Genomic DNA, 16,906 nt, shown 5'->3' with positions numbered 1-16,906 from the left:
GAAAACCATTCAACTGACTGATCAGTAATTTGTGCCACTGGCATAAATTATAATAGCTAATTTAATAATAAATCCTCTGAGGAAATAGATAAATCTAAAAGTAAAAGGTATTCTATCTCAGTCAAGGGGAGATCAAGTTGTGCCTATGTGTTAAAGACTATAGTGTAAACCATTAACCCCTCCCAATAAAATTTAAAATAAAGTAATTTTTAAAAGTACTAACCAGAGGGGACTGGGCAGTGGTACACCAGGTACCACTGTGCACATAGTACGAAGCATAAGGACCACCGCAAGGGTCCCAGTTCAAGCCCACCTGCTCCCTACCTGCATGAAGGTCACTTCATAAGCAGCAAAGCAGGTCTGCAGGCGACTGTTTTTCTCTCCCCCTCTCTGCCTTCCCCTTCTCTCTCCATTTCTCTGTCTTACCCAATAACAACAATAATAACGGGGGTCGGGCAGTAGCACAGCAGGTTAAGCCCACGTGGCGCAAAGCACAAGGACCTACGTAAGAATCCCGGTCAAGCCCCCGGCTCCCCACCTGCAGGGGGAGTCGCTTCACAGGTGGTGAAGCAGGTCTGCAGGTGTCTCTATTCCTCCCCCCCTTTCTGTCTTTCCCCCCCCTCCATTTCTCTCTGTCCTATCCAACAACAGTGACATCAACAATAACAGTAATAACCACAACAAGACTACAACAACAAGGACACCAGAAGGGGGGGAATGGCCTCCCAGAGCAGTGGATTCATGATACAGACACTGAGCCCCAGCAATAACCCTGGAGGCAAAAATAAATAAATAACAATAACAGCAACAAAAATGGAAAAATGGCCTCCAGGAGCAATGGATTCATAGTGCAGGCACTGAGCCCCAGCGATAACCCTGGAGGCAAAAAAAAAAAAAAGTACTAACTAGATAAATGTTGTTTACTTAAAAGATTCTGCAAGTGAAGTCATAGAAATTTCCTTGTCCTTCTCCCCTTTATTCCTAATACAATTTATTAATAAGAATCCATCTTGATGAATCAGTAACAATTTTGAAGGAATAATGAAAGTGACAGTCAAGAGGAGTTTGTAGTTGATAATGAAATAAATCAAAATTATTTCATATGTATTTTAGACTTTACTTGAATCTAAACATTTTTATTATCAATAGCTGATAAGATCTAGAATTCCTACTGTAAAATGTGTGTAGCTACTACAGTGAAATATTCCAGCAAGAAGCCTCAAGTAAAAGCTGAATATATGTGTTCAAATGCTGTTCACACCAGTGTTTTATATCGGGTTGCTTTTTAAACAAAAGATGCTGTAGGAGATCAGGCGGTAGCAGCGGGTTGAGCTCATGTGGCCCAAAGTGCAAGGACCAGTGTAAGGATCCCGTTCAAGCCCCTGGCTCCCCACCTGCAGGGGAGTCACTTCACAGGCAGTGAAGCAGGTCTGCAGGTGTCTCTCTTTCTCTCCTTCTCTCTGTCTTCCCTTCCTCTCTCCATTTCTCTCTGCCCTACCCAACAACAATGACATCAATAACAACAGCTACTACAACAATAAAATAACAAGGGCAACAAAAGGGAAAATAAATCATTTAATAAAAGATATTTCAAATGAATGTGGAATGTTGACTCCACAGATAAATCAGCCCTGCTCTCTACATGTCTGATGTGATTAAACATTTAAACAGAAAGCTTTAAAAATTGCAAAGGTCAGAAATATGAGTCACGATCAAAGAGATTAAATCTGAGTAAATTGTACTCATTCAGTTATTTTAGAAATATTAAATTCACTTAAAATAACTTGTAGCTTTCAGAAAATACAAAACTATGTAGTGTAATCTGAAGCAATATTTAAAATAGAAAGTTTCATGGAAGGATAAAATCTCAGGTACTCAGAATTTGAAATGTAGGAGTGGGGAAATAAGTAGTGTTCACGCAAAAGACTTTCATGCCTGAGGCACCACTGGTCCTAGATTCAATTCCCAGAACCACTGTAAGCCAGAGCTGAGGAATGGTCTGGTAAAAAAAAAAAAGAAAGAAAGAAAGAAATATATACAGAGTTTTTGTGTTTGTTTATATATATCTTTTAAAAATAATTTAGTACAGTGTCAATGTATTGGAAAAAGATGCATGTTATAACTTTTCTTTCATATCGTACAACGTTAACTGAATTAACAGCATACGTAAATCTGAGTCTTGTTTGTTGATCATAACCAACTTTATACAGTCACCGTATTCTAACACAGCACCAAAAATATGCATGATCCTAAGTGGGGTAAAAAAAATACGCTTGCCATTGATACAGAACTGCCTTTCTTTCTGTGATACCATTTCTGTTTCTAAGTTCTTTTCCTTCCCTTATATGGTGGTTTGTAGACTTTATTTCCACTACAGACTTAGAACATTTCAGTTTCTTATTAACATTTTTAACACTCATCTAGCAGTTTTGAAATACCACGTGATAAATTATATACTTAGCTAGTTAATATGTCTTGAATTTTGTAGATTTCCTCAGTTCTTTAGTTCATTACACTCTCTTGCATTCTATCATTTATTATAGTATGTAAACAGTATTTTTATAGAAAATATAAAGAAACTTGAATTTTGTAGATTTCCTCAGTTCTTTAGTTCATTACACTCTCTTGCATTCTATCATTTATTATAGTATGTAAACAGTATTTTTATAGAAAATATAAAGAAACTGGAGCTATTATGTTTGCTTCAGTTTCGTTCTTTCTCAACACAATTTATCCTACTTGCCCATACTGTTTTCACCTTTAATAAATTCTTCACCTAGAGGATGTTAAATTAATACAATTAACACATTTCTTAACTAATATGTATTTCTCCTCTCCTATATTATATCTCTATGACAGCTCATTTTGACTAACTGCAAAGATACCAAAAATCAGAACATTTTAAACTTCATGTTTTTTTTGGTTGTTTGCTGTGAAACTGACTCTGACCACTATGCAGCAGGAGGTTTAAATAACCTTTTATTTTAAAAAATCAGTTTCATCAGTTATAAAACAGTATTTTGAATTTATTACTAAATCTAAATGCAGCAGTTATCACAAAAAGATAGAGCCCATCCCTAAATTAGATTGCCACAGATTTTTCTATACTGAAATTTAAGTTTTCTTCTCTCTTTTTTAGAATGTCAATTAAAAGGGGAAAAAAATAAATAATGCTACTTGACTGTTTATAAGATAATTACTAGCCCAGTTTCCATCACAATCATTTTTTTCTCATCAGCTTAAATTTTGACTTCTGCTTAGAATTATCACAGCCTTCAAATTTGAGATTGAGATCAAGACTATCTCCTTGAATAGTGAACCTATTTAGTCTGAATTATTGATATTTAAAGGTAGAAAAAATAGTTTAACCTAGTGTTTGCAAAGATTTTTGCCAAACTAAGTCATTTCAAATAAGAGAATATGAACTTTTAAAAGTCACTTTGATCAACTTCAGCTCCTTAGTCACCTGGCATTTAATATAGACATGTCAATAGCATATTACCTGTTCTTGACATACTTCAAGGTACTACCCAAATTTTAATTTGTAGATAAACTCAATTGGAAAAAAGTTTCTATTCTTTATGGTGTCCCCAATTCAGAAAACTAAAAAACATCCCTAATGTCACTTACAGATGGGGCGATTTCTTTCAAGACATAGATGTCTGACATAAACTATAATAGAAAATAATCCTCTTTTATAGCTTCGCCCTTCTTTGTACTCTTAGCTTTTAAATCTGTGAATTACAACAATGGGACGTTCAAGAAAGGAAAGAGTTTATTTCCAACATCTGTTCAATAAGGCTATATCAAATCCGCTTTTTAACTCCCTCTCAGCAACGATGTATAAACTATTAGACTCTTACTACCTTTGTAGCATAGCTAGGTATGCTACAAAATTGTTGTTCCCTATTCAGGACATGGTACCAATGGGTTGAATTTGGTCCTGTTTCTCTTGTTTATACCTTTAAAGATAAGTAATCTAGATAAGTATAAAGACCAGTTGTAATAGTATTCAAGTTGTTCCTTTTTTAGATAGACTTTTGCTAGACTAGGTACTTGGCAAACCTATCTTTCTATTTTTTGACTCATGCCATACACATTTAGTTATCTTTTTTCTTTCAAAAAATCATTTTTTTAAATATTCAGCACTGACAACTTTCTTATTTTGAGAGTTTTTGTTTTGGTGGTGATGTTTGTTTTTTTTTTTTAGCATTTTTTTTTTTTTAGCATTTTTTTAGTTGATTTAGTCACTCCAAAAAGGGGTGGGATATGCTTAAACCAAAGGAAAATGAAGATTACTACCAAATGCATATGAATTATTTGAATAGATAAACATTTAACAAAACTTTTGCCATAGACCAGCTAGTACCTGGAAACACTTAGAGAAAAATGTGAATTAACATGAACATATATGAGCTTAGTTTATACTATAGTAACAGTTAATCTTACTTGTCTTCCTTGTTTATCAAGTAGCACTTACTGAATTGCACTCTTTCAATTTTTAACATTTTAGTTGAAAAATGTTATAGGAGTTGATACAAAATTAGAAAAATCACTTTATTATATATCATTAAAGTAACATTAATAGACAAACTGCACACTGTGGTCACAAGAGTCGGCTTCCACAAGAGCTACTAGGCTGGGCCTTTGTACACGCAGACAGTAGACATCCCTTTGTTTTGCCCTCCTTCTCTTCTTCAGCAGTCATTCAATGACAAGCGTAAAAAGAACCTCTTTTCCCGAAAATTCCCCTTCTACAAGAACAAGGACCAGAGTGAGCAGGAAACAAGTGATGCTGACCGTAAGTATGTGGATCCAGTGGTCAACTAAAAATTATATAGAGGGACCTACTGCCCTGCAGTTGGTTGTTACCATGGAGACAGTTTCAAGAGCTGCAACAGGTTGCTAGTTTATCTTAACCAGGAGCAATTGAATTAGGCGTAAATTGATATGCCAGTCTAAACTTTGGAGGACACCTTAAGCTTTCTCAAATTTAAATAGTGTTTTTAAGTTATATGTTCAAAATAGAATGATTTCATATTAGGGTTTTTATAAGAAAAATTTAAGGAGTATTTTAGAATTAAAAAAAAAAAAAAAAAAGGTATACCTTACAAACTGCATTGACAGTTAATAGATCACCTGGAGTCATTCAGTTTATTCCTTTTCTTCATTATATGTAGACAACTTGGAATTTTATCTTTAAAATAGCAGTAGTCTCAAATTTTGCTCCTCTAAGACTGAGCTTTCTTTTAATAGACTCCATTTAGTAGCTAGGCTATTTTAGACTTTCAGAAATCTGCAGAATGCTCTCTAAGATATGTGCACCTGTAATGGTCTTGGAACTGTCTCTTATTGTAGCACCAATTTTATGCATTACTGACAAGTATTTTTCTTTGATTATCTTTTTATTGCTTGCTCTCTGGGAACTACTCTCTACAGGAGATCCCTGACGACATGGGATCAAAAGGCCTGAGTAAGTGATCAAAATATTCCCGAGTTATTTTTTAACCTCCATCTACAGACCCACCTTTTTCAGATACATTTTGAGATTCATGGTAGTGCCCTTCTGGCATGAGGAGGTGGATGGTTTTAGATTGCTTGCTTTTAGGCTATTTAGGTTAATAATATGCTTGGGAGTTTTATTTCTATGCCATGCAACTTTTTTTTTTCTAGTGCTCAATTTTTCATGTCTTATGAAAAACTGCTTATTTTCCTTTTTTATAAAAGTTCTTATGGCAATAATTTCACCAGGTATCTTATATAAAAAAACTTTTTAAAAAGTTTTTCAAAACAATACTACCTTCATTTTTAGAATGTAGAAAATAATCTTCCTTGCAGTTTCATCCATACCCCTTTTTTCTTCTTTGTTAAAACAAAATAGAAATACTTTGATTCTGCTAGGTAAACATTGCAATTAAGTGAAAGTATAAAAACACAATGGATCTTAAATATTAGAGAATGGTGGGCCTCATTTTCCTAATAAAAGTCTAGTAGGAGGGAAGTTGTATATATCTTGTTAAGAGGTTGTAAATTTTGAGAATTATAAGAAATGTTTTTGTTTTTCTTTTAACATCTATCCAACAGCGAGCAACATCAACAATGGCAATAATAATAACCACAACAAGGCTACAACAACAAGGGCAACAAAAGGGGGAAAAAAATGGCATCCAGGAGTGGTGGATTCATGGTGCAGGCACTGAGCCCAGCAGTAACCCTGGAAGGGAAAAAAAAAAAAATGGAGAGGAAAGTGGGAGAGAGTGAGAGACACCTGCAGTAATGCTTCACCATTTGGGAAGCTTCCCTTTTGCAGAAGGGGCCCCAGCCTTGAACCCAGCTCTTACACATAGTAACTTGTGTGCTCTACCAAGTGTATCACCACTTGGCTCCCAGTTTTGACTCTTCTGTCCTCACTCACATCTCCTCCTCTCATTCCATTGTAGTAACTAATGTTGCTTTCTTTACATATTAGAGATTCAAATACCAATTTTAATACAGATTTTAAAACTTTTATATGTACCACTCCTTCTTGGAATTAATACAAAGAAATAGGACAAAGATCAAAAATTACATATACAAAATTTACTTATGTTTTTAGAAAATAACTTGGGGCTGGGTGGTAACATATCTGATTGAGTACACGTGATACAATGCAAAAGGGCCTGGGATCAAGTCCCCAGTCCCCACTTGCAGAGGGAAAGCTTTTCAAGTGATGAATCAGGGCTACAGGTGTCTCTCTGTCTCTCTTCATCTCTATCTCCCCCTTCCACCTTGATTTCTGACTATCTCTATTCAATAAGTAAATAAATAATAAATTTTAAAAAGAAAGAAAATAATTTAATGCCAACTCAAAAATTAAATAGAAACCTTGTTATTTATCATTCCAGTAGAGTATTACTCATCAAATAAAATGTTACTAAAATCCATGTGTTAACATGGGAATTTTTTGATGTAAACTTTATTAAAGCTGCCATTTTGTATAATTTAGGTTTGTGGTTTGTAGTTAAGATATACATGTTCAGGGGGCCGGGCAGTGGCACACCAAGTTAAGAACACATAATACAGAGTGCAAGGATCCTGCTTCGAGCCCCCCGGATCCCTACCTACAAGGGGGTCACTTCACAAGCAGTGAAGCAGGTCTGCAGTTGTCTGTCTTTCTCCCTCTCTGCCTCCCCTTCCCCTCTCTAGTTCTCTCTGTCTTATCCAATAAAAAAATGGCCACCAGGTACAGTGGATTCATAGTGCAGGCACTGAGCCCCATTGTTAACCTTCAAGTCAAAAAAAATAATGATAATAAAATGTACATGTTCACAATTAAGGAAGTTGTCTCTGCAGAATAGCAGGTTTATTTTTCACTGTAACAGCAGTTCAATAATTAACCTTTATTTAAAAATAATAAGTTCTACCTTTCTCTGAACTCTTTAGTGATAGTATAATTGTTATGGTATGGTACAGCAGATATTTCTCCTTCTCTCTTTCTCTTGACATAATTTTTTTTCTTTTTTTCTTACTTTTTAAAGTTTATTTAATTACCTTTACTTATTGGATAGAGACAACCAGAAATCGAGAAGGAAGGGGGGAGACAGAGAGGGAGAGAGACAGAGACACCTGTAGCCCTGCTTCACCGCTCAAGAAGCTTTTCCCTTGCAGGTGGGGACCGGGGCACTGTAACATGCACTCAACCAGGCATGCCACCACCCGGCCCCTTGACATAATTTTAAGTTTTCATGTTTACTTTTAATCAGTAACATTGATGGAAAAGTTACATTTACATTAGAATGTGTATACAAAACAAGTTCTGAAATGGGGCCACTATGAATGAGGGACCAATTTACAACTAGGTGTATATAGTTTAACATTTTGTTTTGTAAGTACCGACCCATTATTTCTCAGAAATAAGTGTATTTTAAAATACAGCCTCATATTGTAGAATTCCCTTCCATTTGACCTTTAAGAGGTACCTGAATCTGACATCTAAATTGCATTTCCATAAATGATTTCAAGAGCGTGGGTTTTAACTCTCTTCATTAACGGGAATAGCTAACCAAAAGGAAAATATTTTTTAATGCCTTCATTAAAATGAGCATTTTTTTCTCATTACCGCTGTTATCAGTCGTTACTATTTCATAGATATTCATAAATATTCATGAATTTAATATTGCCAGCTATATATTCTGGTTTTGGTTGATATGTCTACATTGAACTTGGGGTTACTCTGCCATCTTCACTTTCACTTTGCTGTTTGTAATTTAGACTTGTTTATAAACTATAGCACGAAAATGAGGCATTGTCCTTACAGGGGTTGCCTTGCCAATCTGTATTCATTTATTTGAAAAAAAAAATTAAGCTTTTCAAAGTAAATCAAGAATGCCTTTTTAAAAAATGCTCTGGTTATATGTACTTTCTATCTCAACATGTTACATAATGTCATCTTGTGTTTATTTCAATAGTTTCCCCTTTTTTTGAACTCATGACCTTTTCTTTATTTTTCCATTGTCCTGTAATTTCAGAGCATGTAACTTCTAATGCCAGCGATAGTGAAAGTAGTTACCGTAAGTGTTTTAAGTTACTTGTTCTTTGGTAATATATTTTATTTGGGAATTTTCCCCTTAATGACATGCCCTAAAATCTGAAAATTGGATGCTTAACATTTCTAAACCAAGGAAAACCAAGTAAAAATTTGTACTTGAAAAATAAAGCCATGTGTTATATACAGAAATGAATTTCTATAAATTTAATTAAATGTTAAGATCCTTTTTTTACAGCAGTGCTATTTATATATACAGTGCATATATGGGTATCTTACAAGAAGTAAATAACTGAAGGGTAAATTTATATTTGCCCATTTTGTTTTTAACATGATTATTAAAATACTTTTAGTAATAATAAATCACGGTTCACTATCTTTTTTATTTTGTTAACAATGTGGTCTGGCTTAAGTTTCCACCAACTTTTGGTGAATATAAGAAATGTAAGAAATGGTGAAGGAAAATTTTAAATTTTGCAAACTGTAACGCTGACTTGTGTTACATTCTTGATGTTACACTTGTACAAACAGGTAAAATTTTTTGATAGATTTGGGCATGGGAGGAGGAGAGCATGTATGAGTATCAGTTATAGTACCTTAAAATTAAAATTGCTTTTCTGACTTTTTTTTTTTTTTACTGCTGTCTAATGTGAAAGTAATCTTGATTACAGATGAGTATGGCTGCTCAAAAGGTTCATCCTATTAATCAGTCTCCAGTAGTTTTAATGTTGACAATATATACTTTTAATCCTCATTAATTGGTTATTTTTCTGCATACCAATTACTTAAGTTCTTTTTTATGATACGGGAATGTGATTTTTTAAATTATAGTATTAACTTCTAAATGAGAAGTCACCAAAGTAGTTGAGTGGTTTTCTAGACTAAAAAGGGGTATGAAAGTATATACTGTCTGTCTTACCATTTGCATGAATTACTAGGCGTGGATTATTCAGATTGCATGTTTTTCCTAATGTGTGAACCATGTTTTCCATATGGCACTTAAAAACAACTTGTAAATAAATATTTTATATGTTATAATAATAAACCTAAACATTAAGGTGTATTTTAAAGTAGGAAAGAATATTTACAATATATGAATTTAAAGGAGCTACAACAGCCTACATATAACATAAATCAATGATAAATTTATTTTAAAAGTCATTTTTTTGATAGTCAAGGAAAATATTTTCAAATACTTTCTTCAATATTGGTTGTTTTCATCAAATCATTTGAACTTACAATCCTTCCTAGTTTATTTTCTATGTGAGTGCGTGCGTGTGTGTGCGCGCGCGCGCGTGCGTCCGTGTGTCAAATTCTGAGGGGAGTAGGAGCTAGCTTACCCAGTAGAATTCACACTTTAACACTTTTCCATGCATGAAGACCAGGGTTCAAGCCCCTGGCACCATATGGGAATAGTATTCACAGCAGGGGCAGTAATGTCTCTTTCTCTCTGTATCTCTTTGTTTCTCTGTATCCTAAAAGAAAAAGAAGGGGGGAAAAATCACCCAAGTCAAAGCCCCAGGACACCCAAAGGCAGAAAACCCTCCTGAAATGTTTTACCTTTTATTATTATTATTATTATTACTTTGACTGAGCAGAGTTCATCTGTAGATTTCTTTTAGAATATTCTTTTTTTTTTTAATTTTTTATTTAAGAAAGGATTAGTGAACAAAAGCATAAGGTAGGAGGGGTACAACTCCACACAATTCCCAACACCCAATCCCCATAACCCACCCCCTCCCCTGATAGCTTTCCCATTCTCTAGCCGTCTGGGAGCATGGACCCAGGGTCATTGAGGGTTGCAGAAGGTAGAAGGTCTGGCTTCTGTAATTGCTTCCCCGCTGAACATGGGCGTTGACTGGTCGGTCCATACCCCCAGTCTGCCTCTCTCTTTCCCTAGTAGGGTGTGACTCTGGGGAAGCTGAGCTCCAGGACACATTGGTGGGGTCTTCAATCCAGGGAAGCCTAGCCAGCATCCTGGTGGCATCTGGAACTGTAAACTCTAGTGTAGTCCTGCTTTCAGGTATATATTTTGCAGTAGTTTATGGATACGTGTGCACATAAGCTCTCTCTCACAGAAACTGGTGTATATCTAGGTTATGGGACTTTGTTAGAAAGTGAACTACCTGAGATGAAATTAGAGTGTACTATTAAAGGAAAGATCTCACCCGAGTAATGAAGCTGAAGGGTTGTCATTCCACACGTGAAGTCTCTGGATACATTCTGAGGTGAAGCATGTTGAGGTAGCAATCGTTGCTTTGGTTAGGTTGTGATCGGCAGATGCAATGTTACTTGGTTTGGATTGGGAGATGCATACGGGAAAGTGGGCCCTATCCAAGGGTTCCAGGACTGGGGGAAGTAGGGGCTCTATAGTGAAGATGTGAGGTTCCTGCTGTCTTAGGGTTCAAAAAGACAATCAATAGTTAATATTATCATCACATTATTTGTTAATTGGGTTAACTTTGAAAAGTCCCTTTGTTATGGTTTGCTGGACAGTACCCAGTATCTTGTATATAGCTGTGCTATTGGAAGCTTCTAATCTACTTGGTCTAGGCTTTTGAGAGAGTCCGCATATCAAATACATAGCCTATATATTAAAAAGATTCAGTTTGTCTTTTGAGAAACTTTAAGACATACAATTGATTTCCCCCTCTCATATTAATTAGCTACTGATTTATATGTCTACATTTTGCTAGGAGTGTACATAAACACCATTCCCACCACCAAAGGACTGTGACCCATCCCTCCCACCCACTCCCACCCCCCCCACTGGCCCAGGAAGCTACATGCCTACCCCTCACCACTGGGTTTTTACTTTGGTGCCCTACTTACAATTTGATCAGGTCCTGCTTTTAGTTTCCCTTTCAGATCTTCTAAGTCAGCTTCTGTTGATGAGTGGGATCATCCCATACTCATCTTTATCTTTCTGACTTAGTTCACTTAACATAATTCCTTCTAGCTCTGTCCAAGATGGGTCAGAGAAGGTGGGTTCATTGTTCTTGATAGCTGCATAGTATTCCATTGTGTATATATACCACAGCTTTCTCAGCCACTCATCTGTTGTTGGGCACCTGGGTTGCTTCCAGGTTTTAGCTATTATGAATTGTGCTGCTATGAACATAGGAGTACACACCTCTTTTTGGTTGGGTGTTATGGAGTCCTTGGGGTATAACCCCAGGAGGGGAATTATTGGGTCATATGGAAGGTCCATGTCTAGCCTTCTGAGAGTTTTCCAGACTGCTCTCCACAGAGGCTGTACCAATTTACATTCCCACCAGCAATGTAAAAGGGTTCCTCTGTCCCCACATCCTCTCCAGCATTTGTTGCTGCTGTCCTTTTTGATGTATGCCATTCTTACAGGAGTGAGGTGGTATCTTAGTGTTGTCTTGATTTGCATTTCTCTGATAATCAGTGACCTAGAGCAGTTTTTCATATGTTTGTTAGCCTTTTGGATCTCCTCTGTGGTGAATGTTTTGTTCATTTCCTCTGCCCATTTTTGGATGGGGTCATTTGCTTTTTTGCGGCTAAGTTTGCTGAGCTCTTTATATATTTTGGTGATTAGTTTCTTGTCTGATGTCTGGCATGTGAAGATCTTCTCCCATTCTGTGAGGGGTCTCTCTGTTTGTTTAATAGTTTCTTTGGATGTGCAGAAGCTTTTCAATTTGATGTAGTCCCATTGGTTTGTTTCTGCTTTGGTCTTCCTTGCAATTGGGTTTGATTCATCAAAGATGTCCTTGAGGTGTATGTGGGAAAGTGTTTTACCAATGTTTTCCTCTAAGTATTTGATTGTTTCTGGTCTGACATCTAGGTCTTTGATCCATTTGGAGTTGATTTTTGTTTCTGGTGAGATAAAGTGGTTCAATTTCATTCTTCTGCATGTTTCAACCCAGTTTTCCCAGCACCATTTATTGAAGAGAGCCTCCTTTTTCCATTTAATCCTTTGGGCCCCCTTATCAAAGATTAGATGCCCATAGGTGTTGGGATTTACTTCTGGGCTTTCAATTCTGTTCCACTGGTCTGTATGCCTATTTTTGTTCCAGTACCATGCTGTTTTGATGATGATGGCTTTATAATATAGTTTAAGGTCTGGGAGTGTGATGCCTCCATTTCTGTTTCTTTTCCTTAAGATGGTTTTGGCAATTCTAGGTGTTTTCAGGTTCCAGATAAATGATTGTAGTGTTTGTTCTATTCTCTTAAAGAAGCCTGGTGGAACTTTGATGGGTATTGCATTAAATTTGTATATGGCTCTGGGGAGAATATTCATTTTGATGATATTTATTCTTCCAATCCATGAGCATGGGATATCTTTCCATTTCTTGGTATCAGTTTCTATCTCCTTGAGTAGCAACTCATAGTTTTCAGTATACAAGTCTTTCACTTCTTTGGTCAACTTTATTCCTAGGTATTTGATTGATTTTGCTGAAACAGTAAATGGGAGTGATTTCTGGATGTCTTCTTCTTCAGATTTAGTGTTTGCATAAAGAAATGCCACTGATTTTTGTACATTGATTTTGTAGCCTGATACCTTGCTATATTGCCTAACAACTTCCAGTAATTTTCTACTGGATTCTTTAGGTCTTTCTATGTATACTATCATATCATCTGCAAATAGTGAGAGCTTGACTTCTTCCCTTCCAATCTGTATCCCTTTGATTTCTTTCTCTTGCCTGATTGCTATGGCAAGAACTTCCAATACTATGTTGAAGAGTAACGGTGACAGTGGACAGCCCTGTCTAGTCCCCGATCTGAGGGGGAATGCTTTCAGCTTCTCTCCATTGAGTATGATGTTGGCTGTAGGTTTGCTATATATAGACTCCACTATCTTGAGGAATTTCCCATCTATTCCCATTTTCTGTAGAGTTTTGAGCATGAATGGGTGTTGGATTTTGTCAAAGGCTTTCTCTGCATCTATTGAGATAATCATGTGGTTTTTGGCTTTGCTTTTATTGATGTGATGAATGACATTGATTGATTTACGGATGTTGAACCAGCCTTGCATTCCTGGGATGAATCCCACTTGGTCACGATGAACAATCTTTTTGATGTGTTGCTGTATCCAGTTGGCCAAGATCTTGTTTAATATTTTGGCATCTATGTTCATCAGAGATATTGGTCTGTAGTTTTCCTTTTTTGTTCTGTCCCTATCAGCTTTTGGTATCAGGGTGATGTTGGCTTCATAAAAGGTGGAAGGGAGTATTCCTGTTTCTTCAATCTTATGGAATAGCTTAAGAAGTATGGGTATTAACTGTTTCCTGAAAGTTTTGTAGAATTCATTTGTGAAGCCATCTGGTCCAGGACTTTTGTTGTTGGGGAGATTCTTAATAACGGTTTCAATTTCTTTGTCTGTGATTGGTGCATTTAGAATATTCTTAACCTCTAAACTTTTAATTTTAAGAGCATTTAAAGAGCTTTTAAGATCAGAGCCTAATATATAGTATCTCCTGTACTGTCTTCATTTTGTTGAAAGGAAAGGACTTTGTTTTTTCTAAAGCTTTGTGTCACTCATCTTATATGTTAGTTTTTAATTTAAATAAATGAATTATTAAAATTATTGAATTTGGGGGCTAGGGAGGCAACATAAATGATTATGCAAAAGACTTTCATGCCTGAGGCTCTGAGATCCTAGGTTCAGTCCCCAAAACCACCATATTCCAGAGCTGAACATTGCCCTGGTCTTCTTCTCTGTATTTCTCTCTCATTAAAATAAAGTAAATAAAGCATATTTCTAAAGAATAAATTAAAATTTTTTAAAAGAATTATTGAATTTTCATTAGAGAATAGTGACTGTTTTTGCATTAAGGTATTTTTATTTTAAGGTAGTTTTAAGTATACATATGTTTACTTTGTTAAATATATACCTTGTAGAGCTAAAAAGACATCATATTCATGTTAGTAGTAAAATTATTTAATATGTTCACATGTAAAACTGCTCGTTTAAGTGTTATTATTTATAAGATCCGATAGGGGCTAACCTATATAGCTCACCTAGGAGGGCAGCTCCTTTGCAGTGTGTGAGATCTAGGTTTGAGCCGCTGGCACACCACATAGAACACTGCAGTGATACTTGGAGGGAGCTTCAGTGTATATGTGTGTGTGTATATATATATATCATATATATATATATATATCATATATCTCACTGGGAAAAAAAAAGCCTAAATGAGTGAATGACCACAAAAAAAGAAAAAGATTTAATAATTCTTATAATCCAAATAAGGCATAAAATAATACATTCTATAATGATAATCTTTAAAACACAGAATATCATAAAGGCATTTATTAAATAAACACATTTATATTTTGTTTTTATGTTTATCAGATTTATCTTTATGGTTTTATAATTTACCACTTTTTTACTGAATTTCACTATGATTTATAGAAAGCACCCTTTTCTACATCTTTTGTTAGTCAGGAAAAATCTTGAATAATTTATGCTATGTGAAGATTTAAAGTAGCATTAGTTGCCTTTCCAGATTTTCTCAACTGTGTTTTAACTTTCTCATAGGTGGTCAAGAAGAATATGTCTTGTCTTATGAACCTGTGAACCAACAAGAAGGTTTGTGGAACCTGTTGATGTTTTATACTCTTCTAGAAATATACATTTAACATAGAAGTTAGTTCTAACTTATACATCAAAGTAAAATTGTCTTAAAAATTTACTACCTGTGAGTGTGTATATGTGTAGAAATTTACTATATGCATTATAGGAGAGACAGATTGAGTTCATAGTATATCTAATCTTTTTTTTTTTTGAAGTAACATTGTATTTAGCATAAGTCTCAATTGTAGATAATTTTTAAAAATCAGCCTATGTGGGACTTGAAGATAGCTTACTTGGTAGAATGTTTGTTTTGCCATTCAGGAACCCTTGGGTTCGAGACCCATCACTACATAGTAACACTACAATACTGGGGGAAGTTCCACCGAGAGCAAGGATAGGCTTTCATATGTGTCCCCCTCTGTTTCTCTCTGTTCTCTTTCTTTCTCTGAAATAAAATGTAAAGAAAGAAAGAAATCATTCCAGGAGCAATAAAATCATGCGTGAGTGGTGAGATTCTAGCACCACTTCTTCTAGCGTTTGCCCTTCTTCCGTAGCCAGACAACAGCGTCAGGTTGAGCCTGATGTAAAGTTTTGAGACCTCCTTTGAATCTGGAGAGGTGGCAGTCGTTGACTATTAAGAAAGTGGGGGAAAGGTCAATATATATATACATACATATTATAGTCAGTTCACCACTAAAAGTTCAATTCTGTCCTTCACCATACACTTTTCCCCCTTTTCTCATTTGTTCAGCCCTTCTACCACTTTCTAGTAGCCACTAGTTAATTTTGATGCCTTAAAGTTCTTTTTCCTTTATTTAGTTCATCTGTTTGTTTTCTCTATATACCACATGCGAATGAAATCATACAGTGTTTTTCCATCTGGCTTATTTCACTAATCATAATACCCTCTAGGTCCATGCATGCAATTGCAAGTGGCAGAACTTCTTTATATACAGCTGAGTGATATTCACATAATACAGTTCATTTACTCATTAGTGGGCATTTAAGTTATTTCCAGAATAATGCTGAAGGAAGCACGGGGACACATCAAGCCTTTTGAAGTATTTTTGCATTTTTCAGAGAAATACTCAAAAGTAATATAACTGGATCATAAGAAATCTGTTTTTAATTTTTAAGCAGTCTTCATACTGCTTTCTATAATACCTACATCAGTTTACATTCTCACCACGTCTTTTTTTAACATTTTGTTTCTTGACTTTTTTTTTTTAATAACCGTTGTCACAAGTGTAAGGTAGTATATTATGATTGTTTTTGTTTTGCATCTCCTTAATAAGAGATAGTGAACATCTTTTTGTCTGCCTTCTTGAATTAATGTCTATTCAGGTCCTCTGCCCACTTTTTATCAAGTTGTTTTTATTTTTTATTGTTGAATTTTATGAATTCTTTGGGTATTTTTTGTGTATTCGCTCCTTATCAGATGTCTAGTTTGCATTTTTCATTTCACATTCAGTTGGATATCTTTCATTTTGATACAACACATTTTGGCTACACAGAAGCTTTTTATTTTGATAAAGTTACATTTATTTTCACTTTAATTTCTCTTGCTTTTGGAGTAGCTTTGCTTTCCTTGGTCTACTTTTTTTATAATTCCTACTTCAAAATGGATTAGCAAAACACTATTGCGGTCTCATTTGCAATGAGATGATACTGATTTTTCTATAAAAAAATTATCTGCTAAAACATTGAATGTAATTTGATTGACTTCCAACAGGAAATTAACATAAGTTGAATTTCTTAGTATCAGGTTTATGAAATAGCAAGTGAAACATTATTAGTGAAAACTTTGTCTGGTTGAATAAAATGCATTGATGTTAGTTGAG

The 16,906-nt window shown here is 35.2% G+C and overlaps 1 protein-coding gene across 16 annotated transcripts in view; it reads left to right on the top strand.

The window, feature by feature from the left end:
- DLG1 (discs large MAGUK scaffold protein 1) overlaps window positions 1-16,906 on the top strand; it is a 178,745-nt gene that overhangs the window by 143,925 nt on the left and 17,914 nt on the right. For 8 of the 16 annotated variants that reach the window (XM_060198473.1, XM_016185717.2, XM_007517425.2 and 5 more), the window contains 3 exons: window positions 4,702-4,801; window positions 8,508-8,549; window positions 15,030-15,080. In XM_060198473.1, coding sequence (XP_060054456.1) covers window positions 4,702-4,801; window positions 8,508-8,549; window positions 15,030-15,080 — 193 coding nt within the window. Of the gene's footprint in view, window positions 1-4,701; window positions 4,802-5,439; window positions 5,474-8,507; window positions 8,550-15,029; window positions 15,081-16,906 lie in introns of all 16 variants that reach the window. The other 8 variants (XM_060198474.1, XM_007517428.3, XM_060198472.1 and 5 more) reach the window with 2 other exon arrangements.

This window comes from Erinaceus europaeus, chromosome 9, assembly GCF_950295315.1.
Source record: "Erinaceus europaeus chromosome 9, mEriEur2.1, whole genome shotgun sequence".
In the NCBI taxonomy this organism is placed as follows: Eukaryota; Metazoa; Chordata; class Mammalia; order Eulipotyphla; family Erinaceidae; genus Erinaceus; species Erinaceus europaeus.
This window is presented reverse-complemented; position numbering and strand designations above follow the sequence as displayed.